General features: G+C 46.5%; 1 protein-coding gene across 1 annotated transcript; it reads left to right on the top strand.

Moving 5' to 3' along the window:
• The first annotated feature begins 495 nt into the window (after positions 1 to 495).
• On the top strand, positions 496 to 1,817 carry GPR12 (G protein-coupled receptor 12). Its single transcript, XM_006208988.4, has one exon. It carries the CDS (start codon positions 679 to 681, stop codon positions 1,681 to 1,683), a length of 1,005 nt encoding a protein of 334 aa, XP_006209050.1. The 5' UTR covers positions 496 to 678; the 3' UTR covers positions 1,684 to 1,817.
• Positions 1,818 to 21,334: the final 19,517 nt, after the last annotated feature.

Here is a 21,334-nt window from a genome sequence, read left to right as displayed (position 1 = left end):
TCGCGTCCGCCGCGCGCCCCCGCCGCCAGGGCAGCGGCCGCGGTGCACGGGCATCTGTGTGTCTGTGTGTCCACACCTCCATCGCGCGCGCACGCCTTTTGTGGCCCTGCCGCGACCGCCCCGTGCACACGGGGGAGGCCGGGACCCCTCTTTGTTCTGGCTGGGGTGTGAGTGTGTGCACGCGCGCTGGCTGGCTTGCCGGGTGGGAGTTCGAGGGAGGTGGGCGGTTTAAATATTCCACCGAGGATGGCAGCCCCCGGCTGGCGACCTGTCCCCGCGGCGGGGTCCCCCGGCGGCCGACCCGATGCCAGGCGGCTGCTCCTTGTCAGCCTGCGAGACGGATTTTCACGTGCGTGTCCCCAGCACTTAAGCAAACCGAGCGCCGCGGTTCCGGGTGTGCCTGCCCCGCTCACGCTCGCGTGCTCAAGTCCTGTGCTTTCCCCAACGCCAGACGGCGTTTTTTTGTTGTTGGTGGTGTGGGTTTTAAACCACGGAGACTTTGGCTTTTGTTTTATTTCATATCAGTTTGTGATTCACGAAGCTTGTGGCATTTGGTGGTAGCATCTGAGTGGGGGCTGGCTTTCTGTTTGTGTGTTTTTTGCATGATGTTGGATTGTCTCCCTGCTGTATCTAAACATTAAACAGCCTGTCTTTTCGTTGAAGAGGACAGGGGTTAAAATGAATGAAGACCTGAAGGGCAATGTAAGCGGGCTGCCTCGGGATTATTTAGATGCCCGTGCTGCGGAGAACGTCTCGGCTGCTGCCTCCTCCCAGGTTCCTGTTGTAGAGCCAGAGCCAGAGCTTATGGTCAACCCCTGGGACATTGTCTTGTGTACCTCGGGTACCCTCATCTCCTGTGAGAATGCCGTCGTGGTCCTTATCATCTTCCATAACCCCAGCCTGCGTGCACCCATGTTCCTGCTGATAGGCAGCCTGGCTCTTGCAGACCTGCTGGCCGGCGTCGGACTGATCATCAATTTTGTTTTTGCCTACCTGCTTCAGTCAGAAGCCACCAAGCTGGTCACAGTTGGACTCATTGTCGCCTCTTTCTCTGCCTCTGTCTGCAGCTTGCTGGCTATCACTGTGGACCGCTACCTCTCCCTGTATTACGCTCTGACCTACCACTCGGAGAGGACGGTCACATTTACCTATGTCATGCTGATCATGCTCTGGGGGACGTCCATCTGCCTGGGACTGCTGCCCGTCCTGGGCTGGAACTGCCTCCGAGACGAGTCCACCTGCAGTGTGGTCAGACCCCTCACCAAGAACAACGCCGCCGTCCTCTCCATCTCCTTCCTCTTCATGTTTGCACTCATGCTCCAGCTCTACATCCAGATCTGCAAGATCGTGATGAGGCACGCCCACCAGATCGCCCTGCAGCACCACTTCCTGGCCACCTCGCACTACGTGACCACCAGGAAGGGGGTCTCGACCCTGGCCATCATCCTGGGGACCTTCGCTGCTTGCTGGATGCCTTTCACCCTCTATTCCTTGATAGCTGATTACACCTACCCCTCCATCTACACCTATGCCACCCTCCTGCCCGCCACCTACAATTCCATCATCAACCCTGTCATCTATGCTTTCCGAAACCAAGAGATCCAGAAAGCCCTCTGCCTCATTTGCTGCGGCTGCGTCCCGTCCAGCCTCTCCCAGAGAGCGCGGTCCCCCAGCGACGTGTAGCAGCCCTCCACGCAGGGGGACACTGCGTTTACCAAGCACTCCCACTGCCTGGCCAAACTGTTGAGATGCTTTCCTTAAATCCTTTCTGCTGGATTCTCTTTGAGCCATAGGAGAGCTCAGCACTCGTGAAGCGTTCGTTTAGATGAGTTAAGTGATTGAAGTGAAAATAATGCTCTTAGTGTTTTCACTCTTAAAAAAAAATGGTTGAGTTCTTTGCTCAATATTATTTTGTTTTGTTTTGGGGGTGGGCTTTAAAAAAAATCTTCGGAGGTAGGGTTTTTGTTTTCTATTCTGTGGGGAGGATTGGTAGTGGGTGGGAAAGGAAGGGCTATGACGCGTCCATGAAATTATAAAAAGTAAACTCGTCCCAGAGTTTACCGGACTTTAAAATAAAACTGAGTTATTGAGGAAAATGGAGAAGTTACTTTTTGCAGGCTTTTTTGTTTTAATGTCAAGGTAGATTTTCACTGCCGCGTGTATCTACCAGAATGCAGTCACTCTCAAGCCAACAGAAATCGTTTACATGGTTATGTTTGGAAGGAACCTGAGTTTAGTGACATGAACTCAGTAATAAGTTACCAACATTGAAACCGTGAACCCCCGTTCTTATTCGTTCTTTCCTTCCTTTCAGCAATTACTGTTTACCAGAGTTATTTTGGTATTTCTGTGAATGTTGTAATTCTTTCTGCATGGTTGCCTGTGTCAGCTAGACCACTAGTTTCAAATGTTGCCGTGTAAATCCAGAATCAAATGTGAGTCACTTTTTAATATAGGTTTTCAATATGTCCTTCTAAAATGAATTGTGAAATTTGTCTTGATTTACATATGAAGTAAGATTGATTAGGTACACCATGGTAGTTTTTTAAACTACAGTCTCATTGTGTTCAGGAAACAAAAGAAAAAAATGAATAATATTATTAAAAGTAGATTAAAATTATTTTAGTATATTCTGAAAAAATAAATCCATGGAAAGCTATCAGAAAATATGAAAAGCACCACCTTTCCTCTCTCTATTTAAGACTATATTAATAGGTATTCTTGATGGAAGCAAACAGAATTAAATATAGTAGACAAGCATTTCTGTTCATACTGTCTGTGGTATCGGTGCATTTGAAACAGGTGGTCTCCTATTTTCCTGATTAAATTTGTGAGCGAACAATGTACCCGTCTGATTGTGATGTGTATCAGCTCTGTCCTGTAAGTTTACAGCCAGAATGACCATGTGGCTGTTTGTGAAAAGTTAAATTTGACCTCCAATCTTTCTCTTCACCAAAAAACAACTTAAATGCAATAAAAACTATATTGCCTGTTTTCAGAGATCAAGGATTTAGTCAGGAAATGATACAGAAGAATTCATTTATATATATTGTAAAATCGTTGTGTCTGAGTGTCACTTCCATTAGCGAGACAGACGTTCTGGACACGGATAACCTTCCCTCTGTTTGCAGTGCGTTTATGGCTGTGTCTGTACAACCAGTGGAAGACTTTCTGGACAGCACATCAGCGTAGCCCAAGCCTGGTGTTTCAGGGCCCTTGGGGAATCATTCGTAATAAGTTGACGTCGCTGGTCTGTCCCAAACATTATGCCCGTGGTGGTCTCAGGACCGGTACAACAGCCCGCATGCCGATACCACCTCCAGCGCCCCTCAAATCATAGCACAAGCGTGAGCAAATCCTAGGCTTGAATCTGTGCCTCCTCCCTTAGGTTACTCTGAAGCAGGAGAGGGGCTGAAATATTTCAGAAGTGGGGAAGGATTTCAGTACATATCACTGTATGATCAACCTCGTCAAGCTGATGCCTTTAAAAAAAATCCATCCACATGGGATGCAGTTGGTAGGCTGAATATGTTGAATATGTTTTTAATCACTTAAAAGTTAATAGCATCCCCATGTGAGAAATGAGGAAGGTAAGACTGGTTTCGACGGGGGCCGGGGGAGTATCCATAATGAGGCTTGAAAGCAATAAATGACGTTTCTGTAGAAATGGTGGTTGCCATTTGCATATCTCTAGTAGTAAAAATGATAGTGATCAGCAGAAGTACTGTGTTTCACCACATGTTGTGTGCCGGCCCCTTGCTGGGGGCTTTACCTGCTCTGTTCCTGTATTCACAAACACACACTTCTAAATTTAAGAAAACTGAGGCTAAGAGAACCTAAGAAATTGGTCCGAGGCCACAGAGCTTCAAGGGTCAAGCCAGGCTCTGAACCCAGGTTTTCGGAAGTCCCTGCCTTTCTCCTTCCCCGCACGGGGCTGCCTTTGATGCCCCCCTGGATCCGAGAGGGAGGAAAAGGTTTATAACATGGTACTGCCACTAAAGCTTTAGTTCCACAGTTAAGACATAAAGTTCCTGTTTAAAATTACATGTGATGTGACTATCAGCTTGGTCCTACTACGTGAAAGGGGTCTTAGGTCTCCTCTCCCCTAAGCATTTCCTCCACTTGGAGCCGAGACCAACCCCCAGAGACACATGGCAATATTTTAATTTAAAGACGTGAGGGCACTCTTATTGTGCAGAGATTGTCCCTTCCTTTACTATTTTTAGGGGAGGGGAAATTAGGTTTATTTATTTACTGTTTTTCTTTTTTTAATGGAGGTACTGGAGATTGAGCCCGGGACCATTTACTATTTTAAATTTCATGTTACCCACTTACCTCAGTACATAATGATCTTGTAAGTCCTGTAAATGGTTGATTTTGCCTCCTAGTTTTAAAACATCTGCTTTCCACTGAGATTTTCCAGTCGACTACAACATGTCCTTTCTGTGGACTTTAAATTGTGAAGAATTCTGGATGTTTATGTGGTTTCTTCAAAGCGTCTTGTTTCTACCGGGTTAATGATTAAGAAATGCTCGTGTGTCTTGTTATCTGTGTGTATGTCTCTGTATGTATAATATGCTTATATATGTGCAGTAAGATGAACTTTGCAACTGAAAACAGCATGGAAACAGTCATTTGCCAGCAGTCCTAAGGTAGCAGGTGATCTTACTCCATGTGATTAAAATTTTTAGCTGCCAAGAAACTTGTGTTGTTTCCGGTAGAAAGAGTTACACTTGTAATGATGACAGCTCAGCTCTAGGCTCAGTATCCAAGTTGTGGCGTCCTGGGGTTCGTTTCCTTTTATCCCTCGTAGCTCTGTTTCTTTGTCTCTGTCACGGTTGTTTCTTGGTGGTGGAGGGGGCTGTTCCCTCTGGTACCTGGAGGCAGAGGGGGTGACCCAAGGAGAGCACCTCCTTTCCCGGAAGCCTAAATTACACAGCCGCGTTCAGGAGGGGAGAAGTCCTCGGCTGACTTGGCAGCAGGAATCGTCTGGGAGTCCTCCAGAATTTAAAGCAGGATTTAAACAAACTTAAAAGAGAAAATGAGAAATAAATGTTTAGTGCCAAGGAAAGTATCTTTAAAAACTTTAAACTTAGTTTTTTTAGAGAAATGCTTAGTCCATTATTAAAATGATTGACTTTATTTCATGATAAATATATATCCTATGAAATTAGGATGACTTAGCATTTCAAATTTAAAATGCATATTAAATAAGTGACTATGTTGGTGTTATATTGAACATTTGTTTCCACTTGGATTATATGCCTGGTGTAATAAAGGGACAGATGGCCTTCTTGTCCTCTTTAAAAGATGTCGTGATTATTGGATGGTTTTGACACCTGGCTGTGGTAGTGGAGGGAGGGACCCCTAAATGAGGAAGCCCACTGAAGTGTGGGTGCTTGCCGCTGGCTGTGGAAGCATTTGCACGGCAGAGGCAGAGGGATGAAGTGAACAGGCACTTTATTGCTCAGAAGGGGAAGTGAAAGGCAAGTGCTGGAGCAGAGAGAGGGAGGAAAAGCTCTCAAGCAGGAGAGGCGCTCAGGTGGGGAGCCGTCAGCCAAGGTGGGCGGCAGAGACAGCTCCTGCCTGGGCTGGGCCACGTGGACTTTTACGGGAGGCTCCCACCATCAAGTCCTCCTTCTGGGCGTGGTGGAGCCAATCAGTCCTTGTTCGGGTTTTTCAGTGCTTGTGTGGACCCTTCCGGTTGTTGTCATGGTGATTGCGACTGTCATGGTGTTGGTGGGTGTGCCACTTAGCAGCTAATGCATTACAACGAACGAATAATGAGGCTCAAGGTCACTGGAAGTCAAGTCCTCCACCATCTTGGACTCTGTGTCGGTTCTAACCAGTTCTTGTTTCTTCTCTGCAGCTGCCTCCTGACACTTAGATAAGAGTAATTGGTTTCTGTTTGAGGGAGGGCCAGGGGTATGAATCCGGGGGCAACAGCCTTGGTAACAAAAAGGAAAGTTGCCTTTTAATCAGAGTGCCTGCAATCTGGTGGACCCAGCATCCCCTCCCCCCCCCAATTTCAAAAGATTCTGTTCAGCTATGAAAGTTTTAAAGGGAAATGGGTGAGTGATCTCAGTTAACTGTTGAGATAGGTGGTTAGAGTCCTTGCCATCCCTCGGTGCCTGCAGGCTTGTCCTCACCAACTGCTGGAGCTGCTCTTCTGTGACTCACGGAGGCGGGGAGACTCGGCTTTTTTATAGACAAGGGGCTGGGGTGGGGGGTGGCAGGCTTTACTGGAATCTTAAAATCTGGTTAGATCTTTTAGAATCATCACCATAGTTTATGTACATCAAGGAAGTAAAAATGTGGTTTGAATTAACAGACAGGTTTACTGATCTATTGTCCTCTGGCAAACGATGCAGAAAAAAGGTACTGGTAATTTTGACTAGGGATCCTCAAAATTTAAATATTTAAAAGATACACAAATCACCTGAGACTCTTGTTAAAATGCAGATTCTGCTTCAGTAGATCTGGGCATTGCTGAATTTCTAGCAAGCTCCCAGGTCATGCTGAAGCTGATGGTCTGTAGCCAACACTTGGAGTCACAAGGGTAAGTGTCACACCTTCAGCATCCTTAAAATATAGATGTATACACACACACACACACACATATATAAACCTCTGATAAGAATAAATAATTTAAAATATATATACTTAAATAGAATATATAATACATATTAAGTCATAACTATAATTTATAATAATTATTATATAATATACAAATTTAATGTATTTTAAATATATATATTTAAAGTGTGTATTCTTGTCAGAAGTTAATAGATAACTAGTCTATGTTTAATGGATATGAACTTTGAACTTTTCCTAGAATTTCTCAGTATCTAGTAAAGCTCTATAAATATACTTTTTCCATGTTAATGTTCTCATTTTTAAAAATTCAGATTACCATTGCCTTAGGGTAATTCTTTCAGAAACTCTACATAACAATGCAATGTGTTTCTATATATGTGTGTGAGCATACTTAGCAACAAAGGTTTGCACCTCCATTTTTTTCAAGGTCAGTTTTCTGCATGACCCCCGTGGTTTGTGTTTGAGGGGCTGTGTGTGCTTGCTTGATTTCATCCTGAGATAACTGAGACGAAACTTTCTTTCTCTGTGTTCTAAAATTCAGCTGAACTCATCCTAAAGCAACCCTTTTCTAGTCTGGTAAATCAGAGACTTTCTGAAATATCCCACCTTGACTTCTGACATGTATCTGTAAGCTTTTGTTATTTTTCAGCATCAGAAACGATGTTAATGTTAGTAGTCACGGTGGTCGTTGCGTCTTGCTTCTTTCCTGCCCAAGGAGATGAGAACGTTTTGTATCCAATAGAAGTATGTTAAGGTACGTAGTTGAAATGGATTTTAATATCTAGCTTAAATATCTCCGTGGTATAAAATATTTACGGAAGAAATCTAGGAATTTAAAAATCATAAACACTCAAATACTAGCATCAGATCATCAGTGAACAAACTTTCAATTGAAAACAAGTTTGGAGCAGAGGAGGAAACAGTACCAGGGCACAGATTTCCCTGGTAACTGACTATGTGAACAGGCAAGTACAAGATGCTAAAAGGAAAGAGATCCTTTTGAAATATGAGCAAATTTATTCTTGGAACCCACAGGGTCTAACAATGGGAAGAAAATTCACAGAGTGGAACTGTCTATATTGAATCAAAATCATCGAAGTCAGGATACCTCGGGAAGCTGCACAGCTTCCCTCAGTGCTTAGCAGTGTGTTAATATTCCGCGTGGAAGTCTTCCCTGTTACTCTCTAAGTCTGTTTATCTTGGCCAGCCCCTGGAGGTACCGAGAATGCCTTCATCGCAGTCAACATTTATATATTGGAAATATCAGTGAAACCCTATCCTCTTCTTCACACGAGGTTATCCCAATTACTGAAATCATTTTTTTGGATTTATTTTCTGCTATATCCTTTTGCTCATTTTCCTGTTCTTTCCCCCCATACATCTACCATTTCTCTGCAACCTCTTCAGCTCTAGTCATCAAGACTGGGCTACAGTGGCTCATTTATGCAGCGCTTCATGGAGCAGAATGACCCACTATCCTCCGCTTCTGCTGGTCCCGGGGCCTGTAGGTGTGGGCCGCAGCCAGCAGCAGTGGCATCTCCTGGGAACGTGTTAAAAATGCAGAGTCTCCGGCCTCACCTCAGCCCTGCTGACTCAGCTCTGGACACAGACCACCTGGGGTCATGTCCCTTCTCTGTCACTTCTGATTGACCCTCCGTGTCCTGGCTCTGTGCAAGGGGCCTGACCCAGGAACCCACCGTGCCGGGTGAGTTAGGACACAGGAGAGGTTTAGGAGACGGCGCTCTGCACACACCGGCTTGGATGTTATTTTGCGTTCGTATTATTATTATTATTAGCACTGCTGCTAATACGTGTACTGACTTAGCCATTCTTCACATCCTTCAAGGTAGAATTTGAAAACTAGCCTCAAAAGGGGGGCTGTTTACATACCCAGATGGAGAGCAAGCTCAACACACTTCTGGCCAAAATCCTCCAAAACCATTTATCACCTTAACAAGTGACGCTGCATTTCAGAAGTCATTGCATCTTCAGTACAGGTTATATGACTTCTGCCCGTCCAGAATATCAGTACAAAGCCAGACAGACACACCAGCCACTGTGATTCTGTGTCACAGCAAGGCTGGCACGCTTTGAAGGGGGATTTGCAAAGGCCTAGAACCCGTTTCTGTCCTGCCAGAAAGTGCGTGGCTGGTACCAGACATGACAAGTACGCTTTTAGAAGAAGCCTTTATGAGAAGGCGCAGGGAATCCCGCACATGGCAGGCGACCAGCTTGTGGAAATAATCCTGATACAACTATTGCTAAAAGTGACAGCAAATAGCAAAATTCATCGGAGGACGGCTGTCCCGGGCACCGCAGTATGCGGAGGATACCAAGGACTGAGAGACTAAGGAACGTGATCTTCCGCCTGCTAAGTGGCAGGTCTGCCAGATGTCACAGCCACCCTCTCTCCCGCTAGACCCTGTTCCTTTGGATTTGTCTTGAGGATTAACCTGAGTGTCTGTCCTCAGCAGGCTTGTCTACACGATACTGAAGGCAGTTTCTGGAAGACGGGATCTGAGACTGTCTTTGTTGTAACTCCTCTGAGCACAAGACTGCCTTCTACCACATGCCGAGAGACGTTCCTTGACTCTGTGAACAGCGGATGCGAATCAAGTAATCTGCACTGAATGTTTAAATAGAGGGGCTCCATCCCCCGACTTCCACCCTACTGTTCAGTGGGGCCTGGTCCTTAAATACAAGAGTATTTCCTGAGTCTCAATTATTTTTTGAAGGAAGCCTAGAAAACATTTGAAGTACAGAAACACAGGTAACCTGAAGAACCCCTCGACGGCATAAGCTAACCCACAAAAAGCAGGATTTTTTTAAAGCTGCTTTCTTAGTACTAGTGAGGGAGAGAAGCCCAGACGGGCTGTTTCCCAGTCTGCCAAGCTTACAGACTTTCTAAGATGATGGTCTATGTATTTGATAAAGGATTTCACTGAAAATGATGAATTTGACAGTTCGTTTCAGCACAGCAATCAGCTGACTCATAGAACTTGAGACCCCAAAATAATAATCCTTACAGCAAGGAACAGCTAGAATTATATTCACGGGAGTGTGTGCGTGTGCACACACTAGGATGGACGTGTAATCTGTATATTCTCATTTGGGTTTTGGCAATGAAAAACTGTTGAGGATGTATTAAATCAAGCTTGAGTTTTCTGCAAGAGATAAAATTAAATGGGACCAGGACAAAACTGAAGCATCAAGAATGTGTTTTTATATACTTTATAAAAGCATACAATTCAGTAAGTAGTGAGTTGTTCTTTATATCAGTGTGTAATGTCAGTGTTACATATTTTGGATTGTATAATTTTGTTTGGTAAATACTTACTATAGAGCAATCAAATCTAAGCACTTATTAAAAGCTATGTCAGTGGTGACTTATTTTAAAAGCTGGATCAGCTGTACTTCTATGTAATACCGTGTATATCCAGCTATTTTGATCTAGAATAATTCTAGAGCAAGGCTGTCCGATGGAACGTTCTGTGACAATGGAAATGTTCTGTGTGCGCTACTGAGGACAGAAACTGCCAGCCCCACGTGGCAACTGAGCATTGGAAAGGTGGCCAGCGAGACTGAGGAACGGAATTTTTCATTTTGTTTCATTTCAATCAATTAAAAAAGCCACATGTGGTATCAACTGCTGTGCCGGGCGACGCCCTGCGTTTCTCATGGAGACGAAGACAGGAAAGACCGCTTTACAAATAACCGCGCCGCGCTGTGGAGCACAGGGAGCGCTGCTCGGCGGCTCGTAGCGGCCTGTGAGGAAGAAGAGAGACGGGCACGTGCGTTCCGCTGCCTCGCTGCGCTGTAGCCAGAAACTGACGCGGCACTGCAAACCAAAAAGTGAAAAGAAAAAGCCACAAACTTCGAAAAAAACTAAAAAAAAAAGGTGTCATTTTTAGGAATTAAGTTTCTGTCTCTTGGTCCTCTTTGACAGTCTGCTGGCTTTAAATTACGCACAGCACCTTGTTTCAGGAAAATCTGTGTGTGCAGATTTTAAACTGAGGAAACTGAAACATTAGGAGCGATGGTCACCTTGGACAAGAATTTGACTTCACAAGATTCCCAATGATTCTTTTAAAATGGTATTTTTTTCTGCCTTGCAAATTCAGTTCATTAGTTTCAGTCATACAAGGTAAGTCCTAGGGCTCTGTTGTACAGCATAGCCTGCTGTGAACAACAGTGCGTTGTGTTCCTGAAGTCTTGCTAAGAGGGTAAACCTTATGTTAAGTGTTATACTAATAGTAATAATAAATGATAATAGTGAATAAGAGAATGGGAGGGGACTTTTGGAGGTAATGGGTGGGTTTCTGGCATAGACTGTGGTGATGGATTCCCAGGTGTATATTTATCGCCAGACTCATCAAGTTACCTACAGTCATTTTGGACAGTTTTTTGTATCTCAATCATGCCTCAATCAAGTAGTTAAATAAATAAATGAATAAAATATATGGTACCAAATTCTAATGTTTAAAGAACAATAAAATATACCTAATCCATTATCTACGAATTACCCTTCCTGTCCTGTCTGGTCCCTGGAGACGGGCAGGGCAGAGGGACGGGAAAGAGTGAAGGTGGAATTCAGGGATGTTGACCTTGGCTTCAAAAGCAGCAAACTGAGCCTTTCCCAAGGGCTACGTTAGCACTAGAAACAGTGCATTGAGCCCTGAAACATCTGTGCACAGGGCGTGGTGGGGGAGCTGGGGCCCGACCGGAGGACCAGGTAAGAGTGGGAAGTCCGGTTTCTGCCTCCACTGGAGCAGCTGAACGGGTGGCCGTCATCACAGACACGGTCACCTGCAGGTTTGCTTGTCAGATCAGCCACAAGGAGGAAGGCGTTTCCTAGATCCTAATAAAACCCTGTCATCTTCCAAACTCTGCATTTCCTGCAATTTCTTTTGCACCCACTGCCATCCCCCCACTGATTCCTGAGAAACAGGAGGAGAAAGATGCGAGACAATTGACAGTACTTTTTTTTCTGTATCATTTTTTGGGTATCACTTTCCCTTGAGAGTTCAATTTGCTCGACTCTCATCTCTGACTTCGCGGCTCGAGCCCCACCTCCGGTGAAAGCAACACGCTGACTGCCCCAGCCGCCTGGGCCCCGGGGGCTGCCTCCCGGGCCCCGGGAGCTGCAGGCTCGTCGTGTGAAGAGCCTGTCGTTAACTTTCATACCTTCTCTTACAAAATGATTGTGACTCTTTGAAACCTAATCTTTAAAATGTCAAATACTGAAAATAGATTCAGTTCTTCCCTTAAGTTCCTCAAGGTTTCAACTGTGGATTAAAATCAGCCTCATGTGATTTGCATGATGACTCATGAACTTTAGTTTTTTTAAATGGCAAAAAGCAACTCTGTCGAATGTCCCAGTTTGCACTGCACTGTAACTGCTGCTAAATTGAAAATGTAGTTTTCGCTCACATTGTAATACTTTATTAAAAGACAATTGTCCACGGTACTTTATTAAAAAATAATTGTCCACGGCGTTTGTGTCATTTCATACGTGGTATGTATGACAAATTTTGCTTCGTAGAAAAGATTGTGCATTTCTTGATGCTGAATAGACACATTTGTTGATTCTTTTCAGTGTATCTAAATGTGCCCTTTAGAAACAGGGGCTCACCTGTGTCTAGATTGCAGAGATTTGACTCTAGAAGTTTAGGTTTCTGGAAAAACAAAACCTCAAAAAGGTAACAAAATTTCATTTAATTGAATTTCTGCAGAATCCTGATTAGGCTGATTTTTGCTTAAACTAAACAGCTTTAGAATGCACAAGATCTGAAACAGGCAAAGATGATATGGGTCAAGCCATAAATTAAGCAGCAAATAAATAAAATTTACCTGAATCTCCCAAAGTGAATTCTGATTTTTGCCTTTGAAGGTTTAGCGTGTTTTAGGAACATGTCTATGGTGGAAATGCATTGTATGTACCCTTTTCTTCTGGGCTGGGGAGAGCTCATGAAGTCTGACTAGGGGACAAACCCCAGGCTGTGGGCTCTGGGAGGGAAGTCGCTGGCCCTCTGTGCTCTGCCCGGCCACCTCCCCGGCCTGTACTAGGGACAGTGGGTGTGGAGAGAGACCAGCCCCTGAGCATGTTGCCCTGGTCTCTCTCCCCAGCCGCAAGTCCTTGCACGGAGTAATTCTGGTCCACAAGTTCCCAGGGCTGGTCCCCTGCCAGCTCTCCTGCCTCCAGGGCAGGGAACCAAGTCAGATGAAAGAAGGCGGGCGTTGATCCAAGATGGGTAGGCAGGCCAGCAGGCTGCCTCATCACACATCACTGACACTTTCCTGACCTGCAAGTTTTGGGGTCAGATTTTAGAGTCCTTAGTCTACCCCTCCTTCCTCTGATAGGTGACAGGGTTGGGAGGGAGCAGGAACGGGACCCTCTCCCGTGCCTGGGTCTGGGTTCAGCACCGCCTTTTCTCTCTGTGAATCTGGAGGAGACACAGGATCCGGGAAGATGCTCTTCGCCCAGGTAGCAGCGGCCTGTCCTGCCCCAGGCCTTGTCCTTCCTGTCGTGCACTTCCAGGGCGGCTGCGGGGGCCTAGCCCAGACTCAGAGTAAGTGGGACTGTCTCCCACCAAATGGGGAAAAGAAACAGGAAACAGACCTTCTTATTTCATCACAAGTGGAACTATTTTTATTATCACAAATGAGGATTCTCCTGAGTGTCAGCATAAGCAAGTATCCCCAACCTAAAAAAAGCCAGCTGTTATTTCCCAAATGGGTAGACAAAGCCTAGAGAGGGCAGGGGTGGGCTCCAGTCACAGCTCGAGGAAACGGAGTGGGTTGGCCTGTCCCCGCTTCCAGCTGAGACTGTTCTAAAGGGATGGAGCCGGGGCCGTGTAGCAGATGTCAGCGAGACACTAGAGGAAAAGTCCTGGTTCATTCCTGACGCTCCGGAAGATTCAGGGATGCGCGGAGGAGGACACACGCTCCTGGAACGCTCCCGCCCGCTGGTAACCACGGGCAGTTGTCATGTGTTTCCCTCCGTTACTCACGAACGCTCCTCCAAGCCCGCGGCTCATGCTGTTGGAAGCGGGGCTGCCACTTACGGAGCCAGGCAAAGTGCTAAGTGCGTCACCTGCATTCTGTTTTATAACAGAATTTTTTTAAGCTACTGTTTTGTCACTTATTGTACGGTGAACACATGGCCACAGGCGTGGCCTGGTCTTTGGCCGCATACATACCTTTTAATGGCCCTATAGCACGGTATCAAATGAAAACACTGTTGTTTGACTCACATAGAAAACAAGCTTATGATTACTGAGGGGGAAGGGGGGTTGGGGAGGGATAAATTGGGAGTTTGGGATTAGCAGATACACACTACTGTATATAAAATAGATAAACAACAAGGTCTTACTGTACAGCATAGGGAACTATATTCAATACCTTGTAATAACCTATAATGAAAAGGAATACACACACACACACACACACACACACGTGTGTATAACTGAAACACTATGCTGTACACCAGCAATTAACACCACCTTGTAAGCCAACTATACTTCAATTAAAAAAAATACTGTTGTTTATTTAACCAATCCTCTTTTTATTGATCATCCAGACCATTTCCAATTTTATTACTAGAAACATGCTTCAAGGAACATCTCCAGACACACGTTTGTCCACACTTACGATTTTTCTCTAAAAATCCTAGAAGAGGAATTAATGCATCAACATTCCAAACTGCCCTCCAGGTAGTGACTCACAGGTTTGCCAGCAATACATGCAGATGTTCTCAGCAGACTTGATTCTACTCTCAGTATGTTTGCACAGACAGGGGCAGGCAGAATCTGAATGATTCTGTTGAGTGAGTAGCTTGCCTGGCGGGTCATACCCCAGTGGTGACTGTTGGTGGCTCCTTCTCAACCCACAGAGGCACAGGGAGGAGAGACTGTGAGGAATGAGGCTCCACGCAAACAGGGAAGGAGGGCCAAGAACGGCCTCTCCCCTCACCTCTGCCCGGGTTGCATTTTATTAGTCCGTGTGCCCACCTGGGGACACCATCTTGGACATGGTTACAGAGAAGCTGGAATCAATTCAGTTTAAAAGGTGATGAAAAGGTCAGGAAGTAGAGCCAATGAGGAAAGATGGAAAGAGTTGAGTTACCTGTCCTGGAGGAAAGGAGGTCAGTTAGCGACCTAATTACTCCCTTAAAGCTATAAAGGACTTTAAGGAGAGCAATCTTTCAGTATTAGTGGGGAATGGAATAAGAAGGAGAGATGGTATTAAAACAGGGTTTTTTCCCAGTTAGAGCCGTGGAAGTGCTTTCAATGCATTTAATCCCATTTAACCCTGATGACAACTTTCGGACGTGGGTGTGTCTCTGTAGGTATCAAATGTCTCATCTCCAGGTCACATCAGGGCACTTAAAGAAATTACTTAACTTGATGAAGGCCCCAGAGCTGAAATTCCAACCTCTGTTTTATGCCCAAACCCCTAGAACTATGCCTGGACGAGAGTTTGTTAGTTAACACGTGTTTATTCACTGTTGACTCAAGAACTTGAACCCAGATGTGCTGGACTCCAAAGCCTGTGCCCTTAGCCGCTGGGACACACTGTCCCCAAAGCACAGTCAGTGTTCGATGCACTTGGAAGCATCAGTGTAACCCAGCATCAGCTGTTCCCTTGCGAACTTGACATAAATCTTGGTCCTGCTGTGACACACCGGTTTCCCCAACACGTGTGAGGTCAAGGGAAGTGTCCGTCATATAGTGTGTTGTCTCACCCCAGATGCCCCCGGACATCCCTCTTCTCCAACCTCATACTGCCCTCCTCCGCCCCACCAGCAGCGTCCCGCGCCCCTCCTCCCCGGGGGCAGTCAGCCCAGACGGCCTCCTCCACTGTCTTCAGAGAAAGACTCCTGTCTTGGCTGATCCCAGCTCAGGCAGCAGCTGGCCCACGGCCCGGGAGCCCAGCCTCTGTCCCAAATCCTGATGAGTTTAAGGAAAGTCTCCAGACGCAGGTCTCACTCAGGGGAGAGTCTCATCCAGCTGCTGAGAAAGTGATATTCACTCACCATCGCATTTACTAACACGGTATAAACCTGGTATAAAGGTATAAAAACACTTGCTTTGCATGAGCCTCTGGGAACCTCCCGGCGAGGCTCCTCTCGCATCTCACAGCTGCCGGGACCCCCGCTCCCCCGCCCAGCCCAACTCGAACCACCAGCCCAGCCTGGTCCGGTGGGTCTCCTGACCTGCCACCTTGTGGGGTCCCTGGCCCCCAGGCTTCTGAAGGTCAGCAGATTCATCAAAGAAGAAAAAAAGGCCGCCTGCCTGGAGCTGAGAGAGCCATCAAAGCTCAGGAAACACCTCCTTGGCTAGGAATGGCCAGCGAGGTGCACACAGTTTCAGCAGAAATCGAAGGATGGGTGGGCAAGAGCTGTCACATCACAACTCACCTCTTCATAGGCGAGGACAAGCAGGTTTATCTTCTCAGGCGTCCCCTCTGGCTGAACTTCAGTGGAGGACGGGGGCTGGGAGGCGGGCAGGCAGAGGGACACACGGTGGTTTTGCACAGTGTCTCCTCCCTAAAGCTTCCAAGCCCAGCTGCCCTGGCCCACGATGCGCTGCGGGTGGAGACTGCCCTTAGAGGGCACACCTTCAGGTCGCTTCCCGCCAGCAAGTCGCCCACCCCAGGACGCAGGCCCCAGGGCCCCGGGTGTTCTCCATCCACCCCGTCACTCTATTCCTTCTTTAGTTTCTCTGGCAGAGCCAAGGCCGTCTGGGCCGAGGGGCGGTATCTTCTGCGCAGAGAACACCATACCGTCAAGTGAGACTGTGCCTCGAAGCCCAAAGCAAGTGGAGCCCCGTGGCTGGTCCCGCCGGGAGGACCAGCCCTGAGCCCTGCCACCCACACAGAGCCTGTGACTCCTCCCGTTCCAGTTTCTTTCCAGAGAACCCACCCGGATACAAGTGTGGATGACAGCCACCCTGCAGAAACCTTGAATCTGTTCTAAATGTGTTTGAAAGAATAAACAATTCGAGCTGCGTTTCTTCCTCCTTGGCGAGTTTGCTGGATGTCACACGAAGAATGTCTGAAGGATTCCCAACTCTTGGGAGGGACAGGATCCACACTTCAGTGGAAATGAGACCATTTCACAGGACAGAACTTGTGCAGAGCTGGGAGCAGGGTCCTCCCAGAGGCTGCCCTCGCCCTCCAGGGCAGAGCCTGGGGCCGCGCGGCTTCCTGGGTGCCAGCCAAGGTCCCCCTGGGCACTGGGACTCGACTCCTGGGGCCAAGACAGCCTGAGTCCTGCCTTCACAGGGAGAAGGGAGGCCCCGTCCCCATTATCTTCATAACGTGCTTGGCGTCTCTCCCCACTAGCCCCTGGCTTTCCCTTATCGCAGCCCAGATTACACCTGCTTGTCCTTAATTAGTGACCCACCTGTCTGCCCAGACTGAGTTCTGTTAGGGATGCGGGGAGGGGAAGGCAAAAAGGCCTGAGTGCCCAGCCCGGTCCCAAGGTGGGGGTGCTCTGCACTGCCCAGATGCCCCCTGAGGACCCAGGCTCACTCCCCAGTGGCTGTGGGCTCACCATGGAGTCCCCCGGGCTCTCCTCCAGTGACTGGTCAGGGGAGGAGGGTCAAGATAAAGGCACAGCCCCCGCCTCAATTCAGGGTGCTGAAGGTCCTCGCTCCACTGCCCCATTGCCCAGGGCCCTCCTCTGTAACATCCCACACGCAAACCTTTATCTCAAAGTCTGCTTCCCAGGGAACCCCACCCAACCAGCAGGCATTCAGGGAACACTTCTGGATAAATAAGTAAGACCAGCCAGCCCACCTGTCTGTTCTATGGGTAGATTCATACATGAGTGAAATGAAGGCATAAATGATAGTACCATCCTCAATTCCAAAAATAGTGGGGGAGGGGACAAGCTAATGTCCATTAGCAGAATCAGGGTGACAGAGGTGAAGTTCTTTCCATACAGCGGAGCACGATGCAGTCGTTACATTTTTAAACGGCAGCTCTTATGTAAATAAGATATGGCATAATCACACGCATAGAGTTAAGATACATGAAAACAAACGCAGCCCCACCAGACGAGAACAGGTGCGGGCCGTTTATTCTGAGCTTGCCCAGCCGCCATCACCTGTGTTTGAGCAGAGACACCCCCACCCCGCCACATTCACATCAGGAGTAAAATGGATAAACTGCAGTCACATGGCAGGATATTCCAGGGGCCAGCAAGCCACAGCCCATGGCCGGGTTTTGTACAGCCTGAGAGATGGGAATAGTTTTTACACCTTTAAGGGGCAGTAAACTGTAACCCCCCGCCCAGCAAGAGGAGAAGGAGAAGGGGGGGGAGGAAATGGGACAGAGATTTCGTACCGTTTGCAAAGCCTAAAATATTTATTATTTGGTCCTTTACAGAAAAAGTTTACTGACCCCAACGATACCCTACATGAGTGAAATGAAAACAACTTAACTCAACAAACACAATGTTGAGTGAGAGAAGCCGGACACAAGCATACGTGCTGCACGATTGTATTTAGTAAAACTGTAAAACCGGGTGGGACCAACCCCAGCTGCTGGAGACCAGGGTGGCGCCTGCCCTTGGGGGTGGGCGGTCGTGACCAGCAGGGAGGGGAAGGGGGCTCTGTGGGCGCCCGCTCGCTTCGTTTGGGCGCTGGTCACACAGGTTTGCTCTGCTTGTGAAAGTCAGTGGTCCGTTCAGGATTTTTTCAATTTTCGGCACGTTTACTGTGCTTTGCTGAAACGTGCAAAACAGCAACGTACCGCATCGTCTTCTCCCAACGTCCTCAAAGTCACGAGGCAGGCTTGGCTCCGTGTGTGGTATTATAATGTTGGATATATGTCTTTATTTATCAAAACCCATAGAATGGACAATAACAAGAGTGAGCTCTAGTGTAAACCATGAATGTGTCAATATTGGCTCACCAGTTATAACAAGTGTACCACACCAGTGCAGATGTTAAAGGGGTGAAGACGGGTCTGTGGGAATCCTCTATACTTCCTGGGCAATTTTTCTGTAAACCGAAAAGCCCACTTAAGAAAAAGTCTATTAAAATTTTTTTAATTAAAAAAAAAGTTGGAGACAAGATTTGGAATCTGCCAAGTTGTCATTTTTCAACATGACAGGAAAGAGAGGTTCTAATAAGGAAACCAGAGATAAATGGCAAGGTTCTACTGTAGAGCACAGGGAACTATATTCAGTACCTTGTAACAGCCTGTAATAAAAAAGAATATGAAAAACAACGTACATATAGGTATATGTACAACTGAATCACGATGCTGTGCACCAGAAATTAACACAACATTGTAAACTGAGTATACTTCAGTGAAAGGAAGGAACAAATAAGGAAATCAAGAGTATCTTGTGTGCAGAGCTCAACCAAGCGTGTTCCGCACTAGAGCAGTGACATCCATCCATCACAGATGAGAGACATTCCTGACTCACCTGGGGCCCCAGGTTCTACCAACAGAGTCAGGATTTGAATCCAGCTCTCCTCGCTGTAAAGATTTTTCTATCCTGTACCACTCTCTGAACCTACCCACCTCCATTGAAGGGGGAGGTGCTCAGGGGCGGTGAGATATACAAAATCCAATATTCTGATATGACTTTTACCCAGCGGGTGCTCAATATATTACCATTTCACGTGAACTGGGGGTGGGGGGAGTTCCATAGAATGAGCATTTGGAGAAGAGTCAATATCCCTGAGTCTTAGAGGGATGAAAATTAAAGCACAGGGCTGTAAAGGCAGACAAGTGCAGCAAAGCCATCTAAAGACTGTATTAGGGGAAGATGAAGCAGCGTCTAAAATAGTTGCCTCCATCAGCATGTTGCTAGCAGCGCGGCCGCCCACCCACCCCTCCTTGACTGCCAGCTCACAGTAGCCCCAAGCCTGTGACTCATTGTTCAACAGTCATCTCTGCCGTTAGAGCTGTTCTCCAGCAGGCAAGGCTGAAAGGCTCTTTGCCACAGTTGGAATGTGGTCGGCTGCGTTTAGACACACCTGGTCTTGGAGGCAGACTGTGGAAGTTCTGCGGGACGATCCCTGGTCCCCCTCCACTATCCTGCCCTGGTCCTCCTCCTCTGCAGGGAGGCAGGTGGGACTGCCCAGGCTCATTGTCCCGCTGAGCTCCAGGGACTGCTTTGAGTGATTTTGCAGAGCAGGGAGCAGTCACTGGGCCGCACCTGCCCTAAGGAGAAACAATTCTGCAGTGCGTTCAGTTAGGCACTCTTTGCGAGCCAGCTTTGCATGGGGGCCAATAGCCAGCTCCTGGAACCGTCTGAAGCCACCTCAAGGGGGCCTGTGCAGGGACTCAGGGTTGTCAGAGCACAATCTGGGGACAGACAGGGCACCTGCCCTTCAGTAGCTGAAGGTGTTTAAAGCCCCTGCCCCCTGGGGCATGTGCCTCCCAAGCAGGCCTCACAGAGAGGTGCTGGCCCATTCTGGGCAGTTTGCCTGGCGTGGTGAACTGATGTGGATGCTGATTTGAGAGGCGTGTAAGCAGGGGTCAGCTCCCGGAGCCCTCTTTCCTTTCAGGGAGTGGTGGATGCTCCGAGGAGACCTCACTGGGCTGAGTGGATCCCCGTCCTGCCTCTCAGACTCCCCAGGATTCTGTCACAGACACCCACATCCCTCCTGCAGGCCAGATTTGGTACAAAGACTCATCTCTCTAAAGCACATCAGCCTGGCACTGCCAAGACCGACTTCCTGAGCACAGCAGTGACACTCGCAGGTGGCACATCGGCACATCATGGCCTCAGACTTAATAAAAACAGCAACACCCAGGCTGTGATTCTAGGACTTTGTCCATTTCAAACATATTGGCATAATTGCTTATTGTCTGTTTAATGATGGCGGGGTCTTTAGCAAAAATCCCCTTTACAGTTCCTGCCTTTGATCTTGTACTTCCTATTTTCTTTAACAAGGAGTTGTGATTTTTATTAGTCTTCTCAAAGAATTGGTCTTTCGCTTTCTTGAGCCTATTTTGTGTGTTTATTCTTCTGGGTTATTATTTTTGGCTTTAATCCTTATTGTAGAGGCTACTTTAGTTTCTTTGGCTTTATTTTCCTAGTCTTTTTCAAACTTCTTGAGGTAGACTCTTAGCTCATTGATTTTTAGCATTTGTTCTTGTCTAATTGAAATATTTTAAGGCTATAAATTTTCCTTTAAGCATAGCTTTAGCTGTACCCCAAAAGTTTTGATATGTAGTATTTAATAATTAACTTAAAATATTTTCTAATTTTTATTATGGTTTCTTCTTTGTCCAATAGTTTCTTTAAAAGAAGTACTGCTTAATTTCCAATCAAATACAATTATATTTTTGTTATTAATTTTTAGCCTAATTGCATTGAAGTGAAAAAAATCCTTTATAAGAGTGTAATCCTTTGAAAAATTTGAGACTTAAACCATTTGGCATGTGGTCCATATGTCACTATGTCCTGAAAAAGACTGTGTATTGTGCAGCTATTGAATGCAGTGTTTAACATACATTCACTAGGTCAAGTTTGCTAATATGGTATTGTTCAACTTTATTCTATATTATTACTAATTTTTACATGTATTTGTTTTATTAATGTTTGAGAAAAGGATGTTTTAATCTCCTACAATGATTGTAAATTTTGCTTTATATATTTTAAAGATATATTATTCTGTGCATATAAATTAAGAGTGATTGTATCTTTCTGGAATATTAGACTTTCCATTATTATGAAGCATCCTCCTTTGTCTATGATAATACTGATTAT

The sequence above is a fragment of the Vicugna pacos genome, chromosome 14, assembly GCF_048564905.1.
Source record: "Vicugna pacos chromosome 14, VicPac4, whole genome shotgun sequence".
NCBI lineage: Eukaryota > Metazoa > Chordata > Mammalia > Artiodactyla > Camelidae > Vicugna > Vicugna pacos.
The sequence above is the reverse complement of the archived record's forward strand: the minus strand, read 5'-3'. Positions and strand labels throughout refer to the sequence as shown.